This window comes from Dipteris shenzhenensis, chromosome 16 (assembly GCF_047967505.1).
Source record: "Dipteris shenzhenensis isolate YYH24624 ecotype China chromosome 16, Dip_SZ_1.0, whole genome shotgun sequence".
NCBI classification, from domain to species: Eukaryota; Viridiplantae; Streptophyta; class Polypodiopsida; order Gleicheniales; family Dipteridaceae; genus Dipteris; species Dipteris shenzhenensis.
In genome coordinates this window covers 10797004-10817249 of record NC_141611.1, presented here as the reverse complement: position 1 = coordinate 10817249, position 20246 = coordinate 10797004, and the positions used below count along the sequence as shown (strand labels likewise).

Sequence of the window (20246 nt, the reverse complement as noted above, 5' to 3'; positions counted from 1 at the left end):
CGTGCATCGATGCTCAAATCTGCAACCTCCAAAATCGAGGTGCGAATTTGAGCACCAAAGGCGCTTCATTTCAGCCTTGAAAACTGTGCCAACATTGTGAGGATCGTGTGCATAGGCTCTAAAGAAGGCAATTACAAGAGCTTCCAAAACCAGGGATCAACCCCTAGTTAATAACAACCAATCACTTATCCAACATTCCTAAGACCACACTTAACAATCAATGTTTCTTGCCTAAAAACATAAGGGCCTCATTAAATTAGATAATAATTCATCCTAAAGTCACACTACAAACTTGGATTTCTCAAAGATCATAGAGTTATGAAGCTTCTGAATGTGATAAATCATTGTAGCCCTCACCAACTACCACAAGTTATAAAGCATAGCATTGAGCCCACCCTTGTCACCTAAGAGAGCATTTTTCCAAGTAGGACGGATGAAGATAGACCCATCCCTTTTTTTTAATATTTTTTTAGAAAAGAGTCGAATATATTAAAGGGGTGGTTAGCCCATCCAAAAAGAAGACCTTATACAAAAATTGGCCCAAAGTGGACACATGTTCGAGGCCTGTGCTGCAAGCAGCCTAATTCTTGGTAAAAAACCACCGAATTTCTAAGAGGGCTTTGCTGAGAACTGGCTCCTTTATGTGCATGACTAAACTAAAGTATCTGAGGTTGGCTCCAACTAAGTACGTGATCGATTGGGCACGCCCTCCAAATCTCAACTTTTTTTGATGATCTGGGCGTTTCGGAACTCCCACACCACCAGCAGGATCACGGCTCTGATGTATGACCAGCATGTCGCTAATGTCGAAGGCATATTAGATGAGTCGCCTACTGAAGGGACCTTCCAGCATCCTTTGAAATTGAATTTGGACATTAGTCCCGAGTCCCGAATGGCCCGTTCAAGGCTTCGCCATACTTTCGTGGTCACCGGATAGTTCCAGAAGAGATGGCGCACCGACTCTGTCGCCATCTCACACAGTGGGCATTTAGGGTCAACTTGGATTCTTTTAGCTAGCTTGCCCCTCATGGGAAGCCATTGATGGATAATCGAAGCTTGCTTTCCCAATTTTACACTCCTTCCAAATTTCTATAAATATGATTTTCCACTATGCGGGTCGCCGTCTTAGCATCCATTTTTTGTTGAGGTCCAAGTTCACTGGGGCGTCTTGAGTCAGCCTTCTGTACATTGTTCTGGCCATGATTTTCTTTAGCTAGGTCTTACCTATCCTCCACTGGATCACCCTATTGGCTTGGGATTTTGAGGTGTTTGTAGGCCAATTTTGAGGAATCCTCTCCATTACGGCCCTAATCAAATTAGTTTCTCCCACATTGAGCCGGAACTTGTGTTGGATCTCCTCCATTGATAGCCAATCAGCTTTGGCGTTGTTCCATACATCCACCCACCTCCTTATACCTTTCTTGCTGATGTTATGGGCTCTGCTTAGGTCATGCTTAGTGAAGGGGGTTCCACAGCTCCCCGATGCATGGCTCCACCAAATTCCTTCTTCATGTTAAAGCGCATGGACCGAGCTCTCCTGTGGACCCTAATCTACTCTAATGATAGCACTAGTCTAAGGTGGATGAATCCTAAGAGTGATCATGATCTATAACTCAAGTCAATTAGGTTCCAAGATAGATTAGCTTGGACTCATAAAAAGAATCTTGAGATAGTGCAAAGTGCTTGATTGATATCACTTCAAATGAACCTCCCTTTTATAGGTGAGGGGTACTTACATACATATGCTTGCTCACATGTGGGATATCTCCTCCATGGCATGTGGCAGCTTGCTCTTTACTCATACCTTTGCTCTACATGTGCTCATGGCACCACAACTCTCAACACCTCCCCTTGGTGCCATGATCCTTTGGCTACTGCAAGGTGGTCAGATGTGAGTTACAAGATTAAATCCTCCCCTGGGTGCTTACATGGCTACTCTCAGGTGGTCAGGTTTGATTTACAAAATATAGGCAAGGTTGGCAAGGTTTTTTTGTTACTCTACATTCCATTGATGTCATCTTTTAGCTCATGGTTTGATGACGATGCTGTGTAGTTGACCTGCTGGTTCTTCAATCTGTAATCTTCTTCCTTGTGTCCCGGCTTCTTGCAATGGTGACACTTTGGTTTGTTCTTCAGTCTGCAGTCACTTTGATAGTGACCCATCCTTCCACAATGGTAGCACTTCGTTGATGTTTTACTGAATAGTGCTTGTTCTTCATTATAGCTGTTGCACGTAGATGTCGATGTCAATGTTGATGTTGATGCCTTCAACTCTCTTTCTTTTTCAAGAAGAGAGGATACACATTCCTCAAACTTTGGGTCTCGCAAATTTTTCAAAGTGGTTGTCAGTGCACTATACTCTGCAGGCATGCTTTTAAGGAGAATTGCAAGTGCATCTTTCTCCCCTACTTTTGCATTTATGCCTTCTAGTTGGGTCATAATGCTTTTGATTTTGTTGACAAATTGTGCCATGGATTCATTGAAGCCCATGTGCATACCATAGAATTCAATCTTAAGATGGATTTCTTGGTTTTTGGCTTTTGCACCAAACACTGTGTTCAACTCATCCCATGCATCCTTAGCATGATCCTTGGAGTCTATATGATGAATTATGTTTGGACTCAAGTGCAATCCAATGAGTGATAGTGCTGCTTTGTCTTTTTCCTTCCACGCATCATTTTGTGTTGTGGGTATATCTTCTTTTACAGTCTTCCAAAGCTTTTGATGCATCAGGAGATACCTCATTTGTATAGACCAGGTATGAAATTCTTCCCCAGTGAATTTCTCAATAGTTGGGGTGCGTATTGCCATTGCAAAGGTCTTACCGATTGACGATACTTTCAAATTTGGCAGTGTCTAATTGCATACAAAAAATCTGAGTTGACAGACGCGTAGAGCTCAAAAAATTGATTATTTTTCCTTTTTAGAGTGTGTGCAAATTCCTCCTAGATTGCAAGTTACGTCTTGTCGAAGATTCTGTGGAGAAGAGGGGGCATGATGAGGTGGCACTATGCCATGTGGCAACCTTCTCACCTAAGTTAGTTAACCCAAGGCTACACAAGCTTAACCATGATTCAACTAAACTAAGAAATCTAGCCCCAGTTAACTTAACCACTCTTGTTACCACATTTTTAACCTAAGGAAAAGTGGAGCTGATGACATGGAAATGCCACGTGTCAGAGAAAGAGAGAACCAAAGGGATAAGGTTGATGGAGTCGTTGAAGGCATCGCAGCTCTTCTTCTTCGCCTATGGAGATTTCGTTGATTGAAGGCTCGGTGGAGGAGATCTACGTGGGTCTTTGTGTAAGGAGGGAAGAGAAGTATCGAAGGGGTTGTGTATGGAGAGCCTTGGTTGTAGTGAGGCTGCAGAGAAGTGTGTGGAGCGTTGATGGAGCATTGGCCGCGATTTGTAGTAGAGCCAGACGTGGGCAAGGCTTTTGGAGCGAACGTCGATTGCTGCAAAGTCGCTTGGAAGGCGTCATAGTGCTGGCCTCATAGGTTGTTGTAGATGTGAGCTGTGCTTGACTAGCTACAACAACAGCGTTGGAAGTGGCTAACCATGGCGAGTCTATAAGGGCATCGTTTGTTGGGAGCTACCCATCGTTAAAGGCTTTGTGAGGTAAAGCGAGGCTACCGAGATGGATAGGACTGTGAGTTGATGAAGCAGGAATGCGATGATATCTCACTGAGCGAACGTCGATTGCTGCAGAGTCGCTTGGAAGGCGTCAAAGTGCTGGCCTCATAGGTTGTTGTAGATGTGAGCTGTGCTTGACTAGCTACAACAACAGCATTGGAAGTGGCTAACCATGGCGAGTCTATAAGGGCATCGTTTGTTGGGAGCTACCCATCGTTAAAGGCTTTGTGAGGTAAAGCGAGGCTACCGAGATGGATAGGACTGTGAGTTGATGAAGCAGGAATGCGATGATATCTCACTGCTGCTCAAGAGTTCTTCTCAGTTCTTTTCTCAGAACTTTGCAGGACGGAGACTTTGGGAATATCACCATCACAATCTTGAGAGCTTAGATGCAAAGCTATAGTCGCAGTCGAACCTTTAGATATGATGAATCTGTATAGTCTAAGCGAAATTGAATGGGGCTTTCTTCAACAATAGGAGTAGAGTAGTTCTTCTTTCTCACACATACCTATCCTCTCTCGATGAAAGAATAAACTCTTTCTCTCTCAACTTCTCAATAAGCTATAAGCTCTCGATCAAAGAATAGAAAATCTCTTTCTCAATGCTAGAATTCTCTCTTACAATGAACGGAAATTCTCTATGGAAGTGAACTCTCACAAGAACACTCGAGAAGCTCTCAATCACGAAATCTACATCTAATCTAGGAGAGCTAGGACCTAAGCTCTGATACCATATTAAAGCGCATGGACCGAGCTCTTCTGTGGACCCTAATCTATCTAACGACAGCACTAACCTAAGGTGGATGAATCCTAAGAGTTATCATGATCTATAACTCAAGTCAATTAGGTTCCAAGATAGATAAGCTTGGACTCATAAAAAGAATCTTGAGATAGTGCAAAGTGCTTGATTGATATTACTTTAAATGAACCTCTCTTTTATAGGTGAGGGTACTTACATCCATATGCTTGCTCACATGTGGGATATCTCCTCCATGCCATGTGGCAACTTGCCCTTTACTCATATCTTTGCTCTACATGTGCTCATGGCACCACAACTCTCAACACTTCAAGGCTAGCATCTCCTCTTAGCCCTGTCCTGCTGGTCCACTTGGCCATGTGTATGTAGCCCTTCCACACACTGACTAGCCTCGTTATCAGGGCCGACCCATTGATTTCACTGGAAAGAGCGACAGCAGTTTGTCATACCATGATAGGTCACCCCGGCCTTACCACTCTTTCCCTTCGATATGAAGGCTTGAACAATCTCCGCCCAAGGGGCATCGCTTAGGATGAGTAGGGGAAGCCACTTGCAAATAAGGGTTGTGTTTTTCTTGCTCACATCTAGAAGGCCTAGCCCCCCTTGGAGCTTTGGCGCCTTCATGACCTCCCACGGGACAATGTGAAGCCTCCTTTTCCCTGCTTCTTCGGCCCATAGAAAGGATTTGAGAATTTTTTCAACCTCCAGCCACCTGTCCTTGCTAAACCCCCATAGGGTCGCAACATACGTCATCAAGGCAACAATGATATGCTGAATAATCAAAATGTGGGCATTCCATCCAAGGGAAATTCCACTCCACTTACGCAACTTAGCTTTAAGCTTGTCCAGGAACCAATCGAACCTTTTGCTTCATCGAGACCTCCACACCAATGGGCATGCCCAGATTCCTTATAATTTGGCCTCTAGGGACCTCCTAAACCTGTAGATCTTCTAGCCACTGGGGGGGCCATTCGTGTTAGTGCAGAGAAGGAATGATTTCTGCCAGTTGCATTTTGAGCCTGATGTCGAACAGAACGTCTCCACTTCCCTCATGAGAGTTGCAACACTTTCACTATCTTCCTGGGAGAAGGCCAAGGTGTCGTCTGCAAACATCTACTATACACTGAGTTGCTCACCCGATGGCAGGCGGATGCCTTGTAGACTACCTGAGAGGATGTCCGCTTTAATTCTGTGGATAAGGGGAATAATACCGATGGCAAAGAGCAACGGTGGGCAACCTTGTCTCACCGATCTTCTGAGATCGAAGCGCCCTACCACCCCCCCCCCCCGGTTGATGCAGAGGATAGCAGAGGCATTCTTGAAGAGGCATCTGACAATTGCTTTGAACTCCTCGTCGAACCTAAGCTTGTTGAGCACTTCCAGGAGGTAGTCCCAGCGCACACGGTTGTAAGCTTTATCCAAGCCGAGGCCGAATGCAACCACCTTTTGCTTCGTGGCTAGGGGTAGTCAACAACTGTAGCCACATTGAGGATATTTTCAAAAATGTCCCTGCCTTTAACAAATCCTTTCAGCTCGGTGTCCACCACTGTCATGCATATCTCCTTAATTTGGGAGTCAGTCGCCTTGGCAATGAGTTTGTAAGAGGTGTTTAGCATTGTAATTGGTCACCAGTCCCCAACTTTCGTCCTGCTAGGCTTCTCGAGGAACAACTTCATGAGCCCCGCATTGACGCCTTCTGGCAGTGAGCCTTTCCGTACCGCCTCGTTGGCCATGCAAGTGAGATGGTGGCCCAAGATGTCCTAGAGTTCTTTGTAAAACTCCGAAGTTAGCCCGTCAAGGCTGGGAGACTTGTCATCTTTAAGGCACTTTAGTGCATCTTCTAGCTCATCCATGGAGAATGGCCTTGCCAGCCACCGTTTGTGATATGGATGTACTCTGCCGTCAATGCCTTCCAGGATTCTTCGCATCTCGTCCCTCTATTCTTGGTCCTGCTCTACCGTCTCTCTGACTATCGCACTCAGCTCAGTCTTAAAGACCTCGGCGATGTGCCAGAACTCAGTGATGATGTTCCCCTATAGGTCAACAACCTGATCAACCTTCTCCCTCATATGCTTGCATTTTACCGATTGGAAGAAGGCCTTCGAGGGGCAGTCTCCCACAGCTAGCCAAGTTTGCATGCTGATTAATCTTGCATGGTTGGCTTCCTCCTACTCCCATGCCGCCTTTGTAACTTCCGCTTCTACCAGGACCGTAGCCAGGATTGCATCTTTTGGGGCATCTACCAGGGCTGCGTGCATGCCTTTAATTCTAGCCGTCATGGCGTCCTTGAAGTCCATTTTGCCGGCTCTAGTCATCTTCTGCTCCACCCTTGCATGCTGTACTCTTTTGACTGCCGCATCCCAATGATACATGGCATTAACCAGCCCTTCTTTAGCTTTGATCCACTCCTCCCTCGTCGCCATGCAGAATTTCTTTGAGTTTAGAAGTATTTTATTGAATTTAAAGGGAATACCAAAGGACCTCACCACCTAGTGCGGAGAATGAAATTTCCATAGCATAGGGGCATGGTCTGAAATGCTTGAGGATGCTAGGTGCTCACCCCCCAACTCACTATGACGTCACCACCCTTCTTCCAAGACATATATCCTATCCAGCCTCCCCGCTCTGAAATCCTCACCAACCCTCTGATTCGACCAGCTGAACCCGGAAAGGCCTATGGGGTCTAAAGAGGAGCAGTCCACAAACCCATGATTCATGCATAGATAATCCCACTCATCCCTCTCTGACCCCAAAATTGTTGTAGTTTCGTGAGATCTATCTCCTTCCTCCGTTGTGAAGTTCCAGTCACCACCCAAGATCCAGTGGCTATTGGAGATTGCAGCATTCATTTCGTTCCAGCACTCAGCCTGATCTTGGGGGTCATTAGGGGCATAGACACTCATTACATTGCAGGATAGCTCCCCTAGGGAGAAGGCTACACCAATCGCCCATCCTCCCCCAATTTTGAGCACCTCCCGAGCAACTAGATGACTAGCAACCAAGACCGTAGAGCCCCCCTTTCCCCTAACTAGACAGTGAATGAACACATCATATCCTAGCCGATCACAGGCAAACCACCACTCGTCATGAGGGCCACACTTAAGCTAACCACCACTCGTCATGAGGGCCACACTTAAGCTCCTGAAGCAAAATAACGTGGGGCTTTAACTTACGAAACAAATCTAAGCACGCTTTCTATTTAATCTTATCACAGCACCCTCGAATGTTCCAAAACTAATCTCCTCCGTGTCTCTCATGGAACCTCCCGGCATCCTCCTACTATGCAATGGCCTTGTATGCATCCTTAAGGAAATTGAACATGTTCTCCCTACCTGTGTTGACACCCCTCGCCACTTCCTTAAGACGTTTTGAAAGGCTGCGGGGGGTCCTTACCTTTCCCACTATCGGAGTTTTCCAAAACGTTGGTCTTTTTTCCATCGTGCGATCTTTTCCTGTGGTTTGCATCTGGCATTGCTCCTTCAAAGGTGGTCGAAAGCTGCTACATGACGCCAACCTCCTCCGTCCCATCGTCTTGCTCTTTTGATACCCTAGCATCCAATCGGTTCTCAAGTGCAGCCTTGATTCCAAGAGGCATCTGGGTCTCATCGACCTGACTAACTTCAATTGAAACCTTCCCCTTTCTGCCCATCGTCTTCCATGGTTCCACACTAGGGAGGCCTCCCGGGGAATCTTTGTGCATGCGCTCTTCTTGAACGAGCCTGCAAGGAGTTGTCGCTTCCACCTGCGAGATTTCCACGTCATTTCTTGTCATCCCTGCTTCCGGGGATTTCTCCTTAGCTCCTGGTACTTCACATGCCAAAACAGTGTTGTCACCCTTCTCTGGGCAATTCTTCCCAGAATGGCCCAGCTTCCTACAAATGTACCACGCATCCGAAAACAAGCCGAATTTGACACGCAAAGCCACTGGTGTACCATTTGAAAACGCAATCTCCACAAACTATGGGATCTCTTGGCTCCGATCCCAGAGGATCCAAACCCATCTTTTGCCCGTAGGAGCTTTCGAAGCATGCTGAACAAGCAGTGCTTTCCCCAGCGAGGTGGCCACCCTTTCCAACTTCTCCACCATCCACGATGGAAGACCAGGGAACTCGAACCAGATCGGTCAGTCGTGGAACAAAAACTCGTCAATGGAGAAGGCTGGACTCCATGGGAGCACCGGCACGAATGCTTCAACGAAGAAGAAAGCGTGACCCACCAGTTCGTTGCGAATGGCCTCTGATACACACTGCACCAGGAAGAACCCTCTCCCCAAAAACCTTGCGGAGTAGCAGCTGGGGGGAAGATCACATTTGTACACCATGAACTGTGAAAGCTCTTCATATGATGGGACCCGACCCATGAAGAAGAGAGACACTGCTCCTTTCGCCAGCTTGACCAACTCGGACTTGACATCCTCCATCTGTAGCTTGCAGGCACTGTGTGCTTACGCCCGCTTTCGAACCAAGCCTTGTTTGCCACCTTCTTTGCTCTACGTGTCAGTTCATCCCTGCAGGATATGATTGGCTTCGTCGTCATCCAGCTAGGAGAATCCTCCACGAAGCTTATTTGCCAGGATGTCAGCATGGATGGTGCACTAGGCAGCTCCTCTTCCTCATCAATGTCGTCTGTGATGACCACCATCTCTGTTTCCTCCTCTTTTGAGGCTGCTTCAACGTGCCCATTCTCTCCCTCTCTAACTCCAAGGCTCTACTGGAGTGTTCATCATGCGAGGGCCGCGTGGCAGACATGCACAAGTAGGCTGGCCTAGGGTCCCGTCACTAGCTCTCAAGCTCTACTCTAGCATCACTAGAAATATGAATCTTAGTGACATAGGAGTCCGGAATGGCATCACTTGGGAACTTGATAGACCAACCTTGCCGCCACCAATGACATATTTCCAACCAAATAACCTTGATTACCGCACAGTCCCAGAAAATATGTATGTTCCATGCCTTGCACAAAGCACATAAGGGAGACACCTTTGGATTCCATTTGGCAATCCTACCCCTAACTAGCAACTTACACACAAGTAATCTCCATAGCATTAGATTCAATTTAAAAGAGAAATCCGTCTTCCACATCTACAACAATCTTCGCTTCCAAGCCTCAGTATTATCATTTGATGCAAATTGCTTACATTGATCCCATTCCATAGAAGCCACCCAAAATATTAAAGGACTCCTGAAATATTTAACTGAGCATCTATGCAAATGCTTACCAAAGAATTTAAAAACCCTTTAAAGTCATCTATCTACATGTAGGCCAGTCTTCCTTAATTCTAGCTAATAGCAAACAAATAATGCTCCTCCCTTTCTAAGAGATGAAATGAATCTTCAATATCAACAATAGACTTCCATTGAGAAGTCCCATGTCTGGAAAAGTTTAAATTCCTTTCAAAAATAGTATCTTCACATCGTTGGCTAGGTTCTAACAAAAGGCAAACCCTCATTGAAGGCCGAAGTTGACAACCAGTGAGAGCATATAGGGGTCTAAGACCTTTCCACTCAAATTGTATTGTATTAGTATATCCTTTTGAAATTCAAAGTAATCTCGAGAGAATTTTTGGACTAAGGTGTTTTCAATGGTGAATCAAAGAAATTAAGATCCTTACAAGGTGCCCTAATCTCGAGCAAGCCATTGACACAAATCTAGAGCCTAGAAATTTTGGACCATGCCTGATCTAAACTCAATTTCAATAACTTTGTATGGATTATACTCGTTTTCATCTTGAAAATTAGTGGCAAGTTGAACTAGTGAAAGCAAGGACTGAAATTCAACACCACTCTCTATTTCTTAATGAAACCAAATCTCGGTCATGAGTTTGTTATTGGCCCCAAAATTATATATAATCCAAAAGTATTTATATTAAAATTGTTTTTTAACCCTTTTGGCTTGTTCATTTGACACTTTTTATTAGCATTGGTAAATGAAAATGAACATGCCCAATAACAATAGTGTCGTCATCAATTTTAGTCCTTGAATGTGAGTAAATGACAGACTAAGGTTGTAATTCTTGATTGATAGGCCGGGCCACGTATTTGCCTTGGGAGAGATTCAGCATATCTACAGATGAAGATGACTGCTGCAATACTATGTCGGTTCTTCAAGTTTAAGCTAGTTCCAGGCCACATTGTAAAATACAAGATGATGTCTATACTATCCATGGCACATGGATTGAAAGTGTTGGCCTTCAGACGCACTTAGGGTAATTTGGCATAGCTCATGTTTCTCATTGGTGCTACTTAAATTTATATAAATGTCGCAACATGCGTCTTTGTAGGCCAACCAAGACACGCTAGTTTGGATCATTGATAGAAAGTTACCTAGTTATAGGAACAAGGCTAGCATTTCTCTAGAGTGAGTAATTTTGAACCTCTTAGTGTAAAAATGGTCACTCTTTTCCCCACAAGAAAAAGAAAATAAAGACTTCTCACACTTGTTGATATGCACATGGTGTTCAATGTTATGGGGTTAGGTAGACATCATTCAATGGAATTAAATATATTGTTTTGAGTTCACTACAGTCCTGTCGATCAATATTTAGGAATTAAGAAATGTATAATGTTATTTTCACTATGTTTATTTAATATTTATGTGGTAAATGCTATAGTTTATCAAGTACCAATCTCTAGTACATGTAATTCTAAATGTGTATGTATATTTTATGATGAGTGGGTGCAAGCTGAAATATGTACATTCATAACTATGAACAACTACATTTGATCATTAACATTAAAGGAATAATTTTGCATTGTCGTTCTTTAGGTACAGAACAATGTACACTCCAAAATGGAATGGAATGGAATGGGTCTCTATGCAAGTATAGCTATTTGATATTATTATTATTATACTAGTTTTTATCAAGTAACAATATCTAGTACATATAATTCTAAATGTGGAAGTATATGTTATGATAAGTGGATGCAAGCTTAAATATTTACATCCATAGTTCTGTGAAAAACTACATTTGATTCTTTACATTAAAGGAATGATTTTGCATTATGGTTCTTTAGGTATAGAACAATGTACACTACAAAATGGAATGGGTCTCTATGCGGATATAACCTTTTGATGTTATTATGGTGTGAATATTTTGTGCAAGCTTTGTCTATGTTGAAATTGGTGATTGCTTTTACATGATAGGATAATATGCTTCTTTTTTTGAAGCAAATAGTTTTTAATTTTAAAATGAACTATGTTAAGCCCCCAAAAACGTGATGTAGACACAGCTCTAGGATAAGAATGGTTAGACGGGTGGAAATAATTCTATGAATTATTAAATGAATCTCCCCAATGGTCCTCTAATGGCACATCAATGCCATTGTTGAGAGGTGTGAGAGAAGGTGTTGGGCAGAGGAGGATGGAGGTGACCCACCACAAGTCTATGATACTATAGCATAGTACATTTATCTAGAACACATAGATCTCTTACAAGATCAAATGCATCCCCTTAAGTTCCCTAATAGCCTATTTACACCCAAACTTTACTCTCTCTATGTTGAGCATTTGGTAAGGGGTTTCTATCTCTATGGTGAGCATGCAGTAAGAATTATTTTCTTTATATGCTCATTTGACAATGTTATAGAGATGATTCATTAACATGTTTGGAAAGGTTTTTGGGATTTCCCTACTTTCCTACTATCTCAGTATGAATCTTATTGAGAGACACCCTTCATTATAGTGAAGGTGTGAAATTAATCAACACAACCTTTTGCTATACACTACTTATTTATTCCTTGGACAACTCCATAAATTAATGCACACACAATACTGACAATGCTTGAATTGATTTGCATACCTGTCCTTGGGTTATGATTGATTATGCAATTGGAATTTTGGTTTTTACACAACTATTGTGGTAGAGATACTATTGGTCACTGAGTGTCCTGTCAAGTTGTTGGTCTTTGCTTCTTAAGGTTGAGTACGGCATAAGTATTGAGATTCTTGATCAAAAGACTTGAAAGCTAGGTGTAGCAAAATTATTGAGAAAGGATTCAATTGGGATTATTAGGCTAGTGGGAAAGGCCTAGCATCACGAGCAAAGATGTGAAATAAGGAGTATTGGTTGGCTTGGATTTTTAGGAAGTTAATGACTTTGGTGGAAGGGATGTGAGAGGATTGATAGATAAGTTCATGAGATAGGGTAGAGTAAGTGTGGGATACACCATGTGCTCTAAAGGAGTGTGCTTGTTTCTTTCTCCATGCACAGAGAGACGTTGTACACTCTTATGATTTTCTTTAGGCATTGGCATACATTTCTTGAAGCCTTTTCATTGATTGGTTGGCATTCAAGAGTTGTAGTTGCATATTTTTCCATTGAATTTAAGCTTGACATTCAAAATGGTATTCTTTTTTTAAGGACTTCAATGAGCTCTTGGTAGAGTGGTGTGGTGCCTTGTAACAATATTTTTAATTTTTGGCCTACCATATATGGAGGCCTAAGTAAAGCCAATGGCATTTGAGAAAGCTCATTTTTTTGAGGGATTGGCGCCACGTGGAGCCACATCAATGCTTCAAATCCTCTCTCTCTCTTTCTCCCTCTCTCATTGCTAATTTCTTCAAATTCTTCCCTTCAAATCCTCTCTCTCTCTTTCTTTCTCCCTCTCTCCCCCCCCCCCTCTCTCTCTCTCTCTCTCTCTCTCTCTCTATGAGCTTTTTGCCCCCTTTTCCATGAACGAAGAACATGAGTTGTCTCAAAATTAGTGAAATAAATCAAGGCAACAATGCGTTTAGGACATTTGATGGACTTAATCTACCAAGCTCATGTCCTCAGAAACTTTACCCTGCATTCAAGACTCCATCAACAAGTGTCCACTCTTCCAATGCCTCGGAGTTACATGCCCACAAGACCATAGTCTCTAATTTGAGTGATAGCCTTGACAATGTTAAAGGGGTTTATAGATTAGATTAGATGGCTACAAAGAGGGTCACATTAGCTATGTTATTTTTCCTTGAAACAAGCACAAAGTGGCTTGGGCCCATAACGCTGAAGATGTCCATTAGAAGGACCGACATGGTTCCAGCAATTGCCCATTGAGTGGAAGCCATGTAGCTCAATGCCAGAAGCCTATGGGCATCAACTCAATGCAAGAAAATGAGATACAATTTAAGCAAGGGAGTCATGTCTGCAGTGACCATGTTTTGGCGCCATAACATAATATGTTCTCCAAACAAGGGCGCCTATAGGATTTGAAGGGGATGCAAGCAGTACAAGGATCAAATCATACACCTACTTAGCACAACACAAATCAGTAGTAGTTACACTTCCAATGCTCTCTATTACTATCTCTTTTCTACACAAATCATTATCCTAGTTAAGTTCATTTGCATCTTATGAAAATTGGGGGGGGGGGGGGAGAGAGAGAGAGAGAGAGAGAGAGAGAGAGAGAGAGAGGGAGAGAGAGAGAGAGAATACTTTTTTGTAAGCCTGCTAGTTTAAATAACAACCACCATGGTGGTTCTAGTTTTTGCAAGCTCGGTCGTTGAAATAAAAACCATCATGCTAGTTCTAGTTGAAATAACAACCACTACACTGGTTCTAGTTGGGTATCTATGTCCCCTAACCTAAGTAAGCCAACTGGACCATTGCATAAGCGGGTCTACACACATGTGTATATATGTCATATACTGGGTTTAGTGGGCACATAACCGTGTTACTTAGCTCATACAATGTGGTAATGGCACATGGTGTGTAATATAGCACATCGAGTCTGATACATTGAATGCACTATGTGTGATGCACTACATTAATGCTCCTGATGGTCTATAGTCCCAATCCTAGCACATGTAAAGAAATCCCCAACCTATCCGCAATGGCAAATTGCTTTGCTGCATGTTGACCTTTGATAAAATTATAGATATTTCCCAATACACTGATGTAAGATCCAATGGAACAAGATCAATACCACTCTATCTCCAAATTGTAATGGATGGTATTAATAATTCCATGAAAGGCCAATGCAATCCATGTGATTTCTGATAGAGCTCAAGTTTCGTGTTTCTTTTCAAGTGATGAAATTGCGATGAACATGCAAAAAATTCCAGATAAGTGTACAAAACTTATGAACATAATATAATCAAACTTTTTTTTCTGCCCAAAAAAATGCCAAATACCATTGTCATATGCTAGTTACCAATCTTGACTATGCATAATAATGTCGTCACTTGAGATTGTCCAATTCTTTTATAACTATGATCCAATTCATGATTAGCTGTTGCCATTTTTCATGAGGTTTAGGGTGATTGTGGAGATCCAATATTCTTTTGCTATTTTTAGCCACCATGTTGGGTGTCTCTACTACGATCTTTTTTCTTCCTAGATTATTATAGAGAGAGAGAGAGAGAGAGAGAGAGATTGTATAAGCAATCAACGTGGTGGTTGAAATAGCTACCATCGTGTTAGATACAGCCACTATGTTAATTGTATATGCTACTAGGCTTTTTGCAAGGGGAGAAAGAGGGTATTATTTATTTATGACTCATAAAAGAGACATGAAGTCACTACATCAACCAACACTATAGACCATTCTTCCAAGATATTTGCAAGTCTTGATAACCATGATGAGTAACAGAGATATATCAGCAACATGATTTGACAACCCAATGAGAGGGTGCCACATTTCTTTCATGATATCAAAGAAGAATCTAACGCTACAAGAGGAAGTGGGCAGAGTGATCTTGGCAAGTGAGGGTAGATACAAGAATGTGCATGAGTACAATGTGTCATCACAAGAAGAAACTACTAAATAAGGACCATCTAGGGGTATACCAATGCAATGAAGGCTACACACATGGTGGTAGTGGTGCACATAATCCATAGAGGTCTAGAGGTCTAGAGAAGCTGCTAGAGAGGAGTCCCAAAGTGCATAGATAAGGCGGTGGAATGAGTGGACGTTGATGTCAGAGCCAGAATAGGTAGGACCAGTCGTGAAGGGACAAGTGCATGAGAAGGAAATTTTGGTAATTGGGGACCATCCAAATCACCTTGTACATCACAAATGGAACAAATAAAGTATTATAGAAGGGGATTTCACCATTTGGGGATGGGCCAACTCATCAAATTTCCTTATATAGCACAAAAAATAGCCAGAAAGTGAAAGAATCCATAGAGGCACAAGGTTCAAGGAGAGCTATAGTTAGAGAGGAAAAACTGCAACATGTAGACGTTGACATGATAGTGAAGCAATGCAAAATAAGCACAACAAAGCACACATGTGGTGAAATGGTGGTAAGATTGGTAGTGACACAAGTGCAGAGGTATGGTGGACATGATATGTGGGAAAACCTTGTGTATGCATGGCGATGCATAGATGAGATACAAATGTCAAATGCAGAGCAACCACATCATGACACATGTATGTGTTTCCAAGGTTGAGGAGGGGGGTGGAAGCATGAAAATCAAAGCACCATTCAAAGTTATTTTGGCTTGTTGCTTGACGGCATGTGAATACTATATATATAATAATAAAAGGGAAAAATAGTTGTACTCATTAGATTCCATGCACATGTACTAGATCTTTGAGGTTTGCACTCAAGCACATGCAGATTGCTAGCCATGCCTCTAATGCACTCATCCACATAGCCTGCATTATTCTCATCCAAGCTCTCTGGCTCAAGCATCCACATCCTTGGCTGCCTTCTTGCTAGGTCCCTTAGGCATGGTGTAAGGAAAGTTGCAAGCTATATGCTACAATGGAAGAGAAACTAGAAATGCTATAAGAGAAGCTAGTTTAGAGAAGAAGGAAGTTGCACATTGCAGTGCACAAGAAGGTGGAAGAGAAGATGAGGTTCATAAGAACCTGGAAGAGAAGCTATTTGTGCCCTTCAAGGCATACTTTGTAGGCATGCTTCATAGTTTGCTATAGTGTGTGGACAAGCATCTCTAATGCAAACTGACATAATATTTTCTGATGTCCCAAGCCTACCCCTCAATAGAAGGTGAATCTTTAGAGGTGAAACCAGCATTTCTTTAAGAAATTCAACTGCTCAATTGGTCAGTGTACAAAGAAGCTCCAAAGAATAAGGAGCTTGAACAGTCATTTGCTAAGGGATTCACCTTAGAGAAATCAAGGATTGAACCCAAGATGATGGATTGGACTCATTTTGTTGAAGAGGCAATGGACATTAATGAGATGCATGGGGATTTGGCAGCTAAAATGGATAGATGGGAAACAAAATAATAGAGGTAGTTGAGAGTAGACTGTCCACACTCCTTCAATGTCAAAATTGGAGATGCCATGTCTAAAGTGACCCCATGAGGAGAAATATGCTAGCATTTAGGTGGGTCAAATAGATGTGGCTACCCTTTTTTAGATGGTCAAGTTGGTTGCAACACCCAGGCTTGCAGACACACAGAAGAAAATTAAAGAGGATTTTGAATCAATTAAAGAGGCTATGCAACCATTACATAAAAAAAGAAAGAGATGATGGAGATGGCCTCGCGTCTATTTTATATTCAAGATACACTAAGGTGGCTTAAGGGTACATGAGAAAAAGTTTGTGGCAACATTCTTTCTAAGTTTGAGTCCTTCATTAGTGACACAGACATAGGAGAATATGAGAAGAGATTATCCAAACTAAAAGTCTTGGGTAACTTTACTATTTTTCTTACCTCTATGTGTAATATGATACCTTTTTTAACATTGTGCGTGATCAAGTTTCACATGAAAGTGCTTGCAATGATGGCATGCCACAGTAGATGTTTTGTGAAGAGATAATCTAGGTGGTAGTAAAGATGAGAAGATAGAGAAATGGAGAAATACATCCTTGAATTTTGATGAAACCCTTTGAATCCTACTAGTCACTGCATCTCCAACTAATAAAATGTAGACTTCTAGGCAAAAAGGAACATGCTTTGATCCTCAATGGAAAGTTGTTGATTTGGAGCATGTGGTAGCTCATTGCTACTCTCCAAGAAAATTGGAGGAGTCTCTTGATGGATCTCCCAGCAAATTAAAGGGAAAACAAAGCTCACCTAAGAAGTTGATCATAAAGTAGGTGTCAAATGAAGAGGAGGAGGATGTCCCCCCTGAGTCAGCTTATGCATAAAAGAAAAGGCGTGCATACTAAGAACAAGAGGTAGGTGTTTATGCAGGGGTAGGCCCTTGTAAGTCTACTCACAAGTTAAATGAGTCCTATGTCAAATGGGGAAGATAGTGCCTCACTGTCTCATGTTGTAACTAAACGTTAAACCTCTTGCCTCAAGGAAGATGACAGGCTATACAAACTTGTCTATGTGAGTTGGCATTTATGCCAAATTTTGTAAGGGAATTCCTCCATTTTTATGATATTTATGATAAATGCAGATAAATACCCTTATTGTCTCGTCTTCTCTTTTTTACTCTTTCCATCGTTAATTTTCCTTATTTAGAACATTTTAGGTAGAATATTTAGTCATACATTGGCATGTAGGAAGAAAAAAATGTATCTCCCATATAGCAAGAAGCAAGAAATGTGTCTCCCATATAGCAGGTGAGGTAGAACTTCCAGTAGATCTACCTCCTGCTCAGGATGCCAACGGGGCTAGGTTTGTAGCAAATGCATAGCCAAATAATCTACACACAAATAGTGATGTGTCTAATGTGCCTATACCAAAGCACTCTTGGGGGGTTCACCTCATAGAATTTTAGTGTACCATGTGCATTCAAAAGGAGGGGTATTTTAATTCGACTTTTCAACAAAAAAAAAGGATTACAATGATAGGAGGGGTTTTTTAATTCAATTTTAGAAAAAAATCACTTAGTCCATTAGTAAAGAGGGGTGCTTTTTAGTTGAGGGGTTTTTTTAATACCCTTTGAATGCACATGATACATAGGTTTCTTAGTAGTGTACCCATCAAGAAAGAACTATTGTATGAATAGTATTGAACCATATACAGCCAATTGATTTGCATGCAACAAGTAATGTGACTAATGTTCCTGATGTCAATGCACACCGATATGGATGGTTTTCAAGGAAAGGATTCAAAGGATGATGCTGAGGTAAATGTGGTATGCAAATATTCTATGGAAAGTCATAACCAAATCATAATCGAGGTCTTGCATGACATTGTCACTTATGAAGCTATCATGGAAGTCATGCAAGAAGAGATCCCTTGGAAAACAAGAGATACCATTAAGGAAATCTTGCAAGAAGAGATGCCAAGGATCCCTTGTGAACCTTTGGCTTTGAAAAGAAAATGAGTGGTTCTAGACATGAATGGTAGGATCCATGAAATGACTAAAATCATGGTTCAAGTCATCTTACCCACCTGAAGCACACCAATTCAAAATTGCAAGAGTGCATTGCAAGAGTGCACTATTCCTTGGCCATGTGACTCAGATTGAGGTTTAGATGTTCCTTTGGGTCATGAAGTTTGAAGTTGATATGATTCTTTAGAGCTCTTGTACCATGATGAGCATCAAAATTGCTATGAAGGACTACTTCCTAGGGATTTGAAACATTCATCGTTTCTTTAAAGGTTTGATTATTGACCTAACTGATAGTATTAAGTTTACATGAAATAGCACATAATTCTTAATCCATATGATTTTCTTATTTTTTGTTGCAAACATTCTAAACCATTGTGAAATGTGGATTTAAAGTATTGTCTCTATTTCTCCCAAGTTCAGGTTCTAAGGGTGTTGGTCACCTACAGTCATGTTGTAGCTCGTTGTAGCATAGGTCCTTGGGTCATATTCTGGTGAGAGGTGTAGGCTAAAGCATGGAAAGTAGATCTCATGTGTGTGTGGGTAAGAAAGAGGACTTGATCACAACCCTTCATAAGATTTCAAGGGTTTAGAAGGGGATTTGAGGGTTAAAAAAGGGACAGGGTTGAGAGAGCTATCTAGGAGTTCCAAGGTTTAGAGAGGGCTGTAGGGTTTAGGAGGAGTCCAGGGTTGAGGAGTGGAGTGCGGTCTCCTTCATGGACTCAAGGGGTAAGGATTGAGGAGGAGGGACAAGGGAGGAGGGGGAGGGAGGGGGAGGGAGGGAGGAAGGAGGAGTAGGAGGGAGGAAAGAGGAAGAGAGAGGAGGAAGAGGAGGAGGAGGAGGAGGAGGAGGAGGAGGAGGAAGGAGCAAGGTGGAGGAGGAAGGGAGGAGGAGGAGGAGGGAGCAAGGAGGGAGGAGGAAGGAGGCAAAGAGAGGAGGAGGGAGGAAGGAGGAGGAGGAAGGAGGAGGAGGAGGGAGTACAAGGGTAGAGATTGCAAGGGTAAGGGCATGCTAGAACACGATAGTGTAAGAGAGCATGGATGCAATGGAGATCAATCACATGAACACAATAGTGAGCTTGAATACTAAACCCCAAAGAGTGGGAGCTTCATTCCATTGAGAGATATTTATACATGTTGGTCTCTATGTACAATCTATAGGTACCTCCGTGGTGGGACCTCTCTTGTAGGAGACTTGTTGGACTAGAGTCCCTCCACTTTTGGGGGGGGGGATTTTGGGTCTCTACACAAATTGGGGGAACCTTTTGGGTCTCTACACAAAGTGGGGGAACCTCAAAAAGTGTAGGCTTTTAGACTCTAGATCCTAATTTTTCAAGTATGATTGGATCTTTTCTAGAGAGGATTTTGGATATCCTCATCCTTTAATATTCATCATACCATCTATCAGGCTCAATATATTACAAGAAGAGCTTTGCTGCTACTCTACACACACAATGCTCTCATTGTTGTTGTCCTACACTACACTTTTGGCCCTTGTTGCCACAGGGTTAACAAATCCCCTGGACCAATTTGATTACCCATCCTTAGGTTATGGTTGACTCTCAATATGATGTGCTACGGTTGACTTTACCCAATGAGTATGGTAAAGATGGCGTTAGTGATAGATGGAGCGAGCTTGTTGTCGATCTTTTTCTTGTAATCCACAAACA

General features: G+C 42.3%; 1 protein-coding gene across 1 annotated transcript in view; it reads left to right on the top strand.

Annotated features, from left to right (window-relative positions):
- CYP704B1 (cytochrome P450, family 704, subfamily B, polypeptide 1) overlaps positions 1-10833 on the top strand; it is a 39580-nt gene extending 28747 nt beyond the window's left edge. The window contains exon 7 of the mRNA XM_087386735.1: positions 10415-10833. Within this exon, the coding sequence (XP_087242861.1) occupies positions 10415-10594 (180 nt within the window). The 3' untranslated portion in view covers positions 10595-10833. The remainder of the gene's footprint in view (positions 1-10414) is intronic.
- The last annotated feature ends 9413 nt before the right edge of the window (positions 10834-20246 follow it).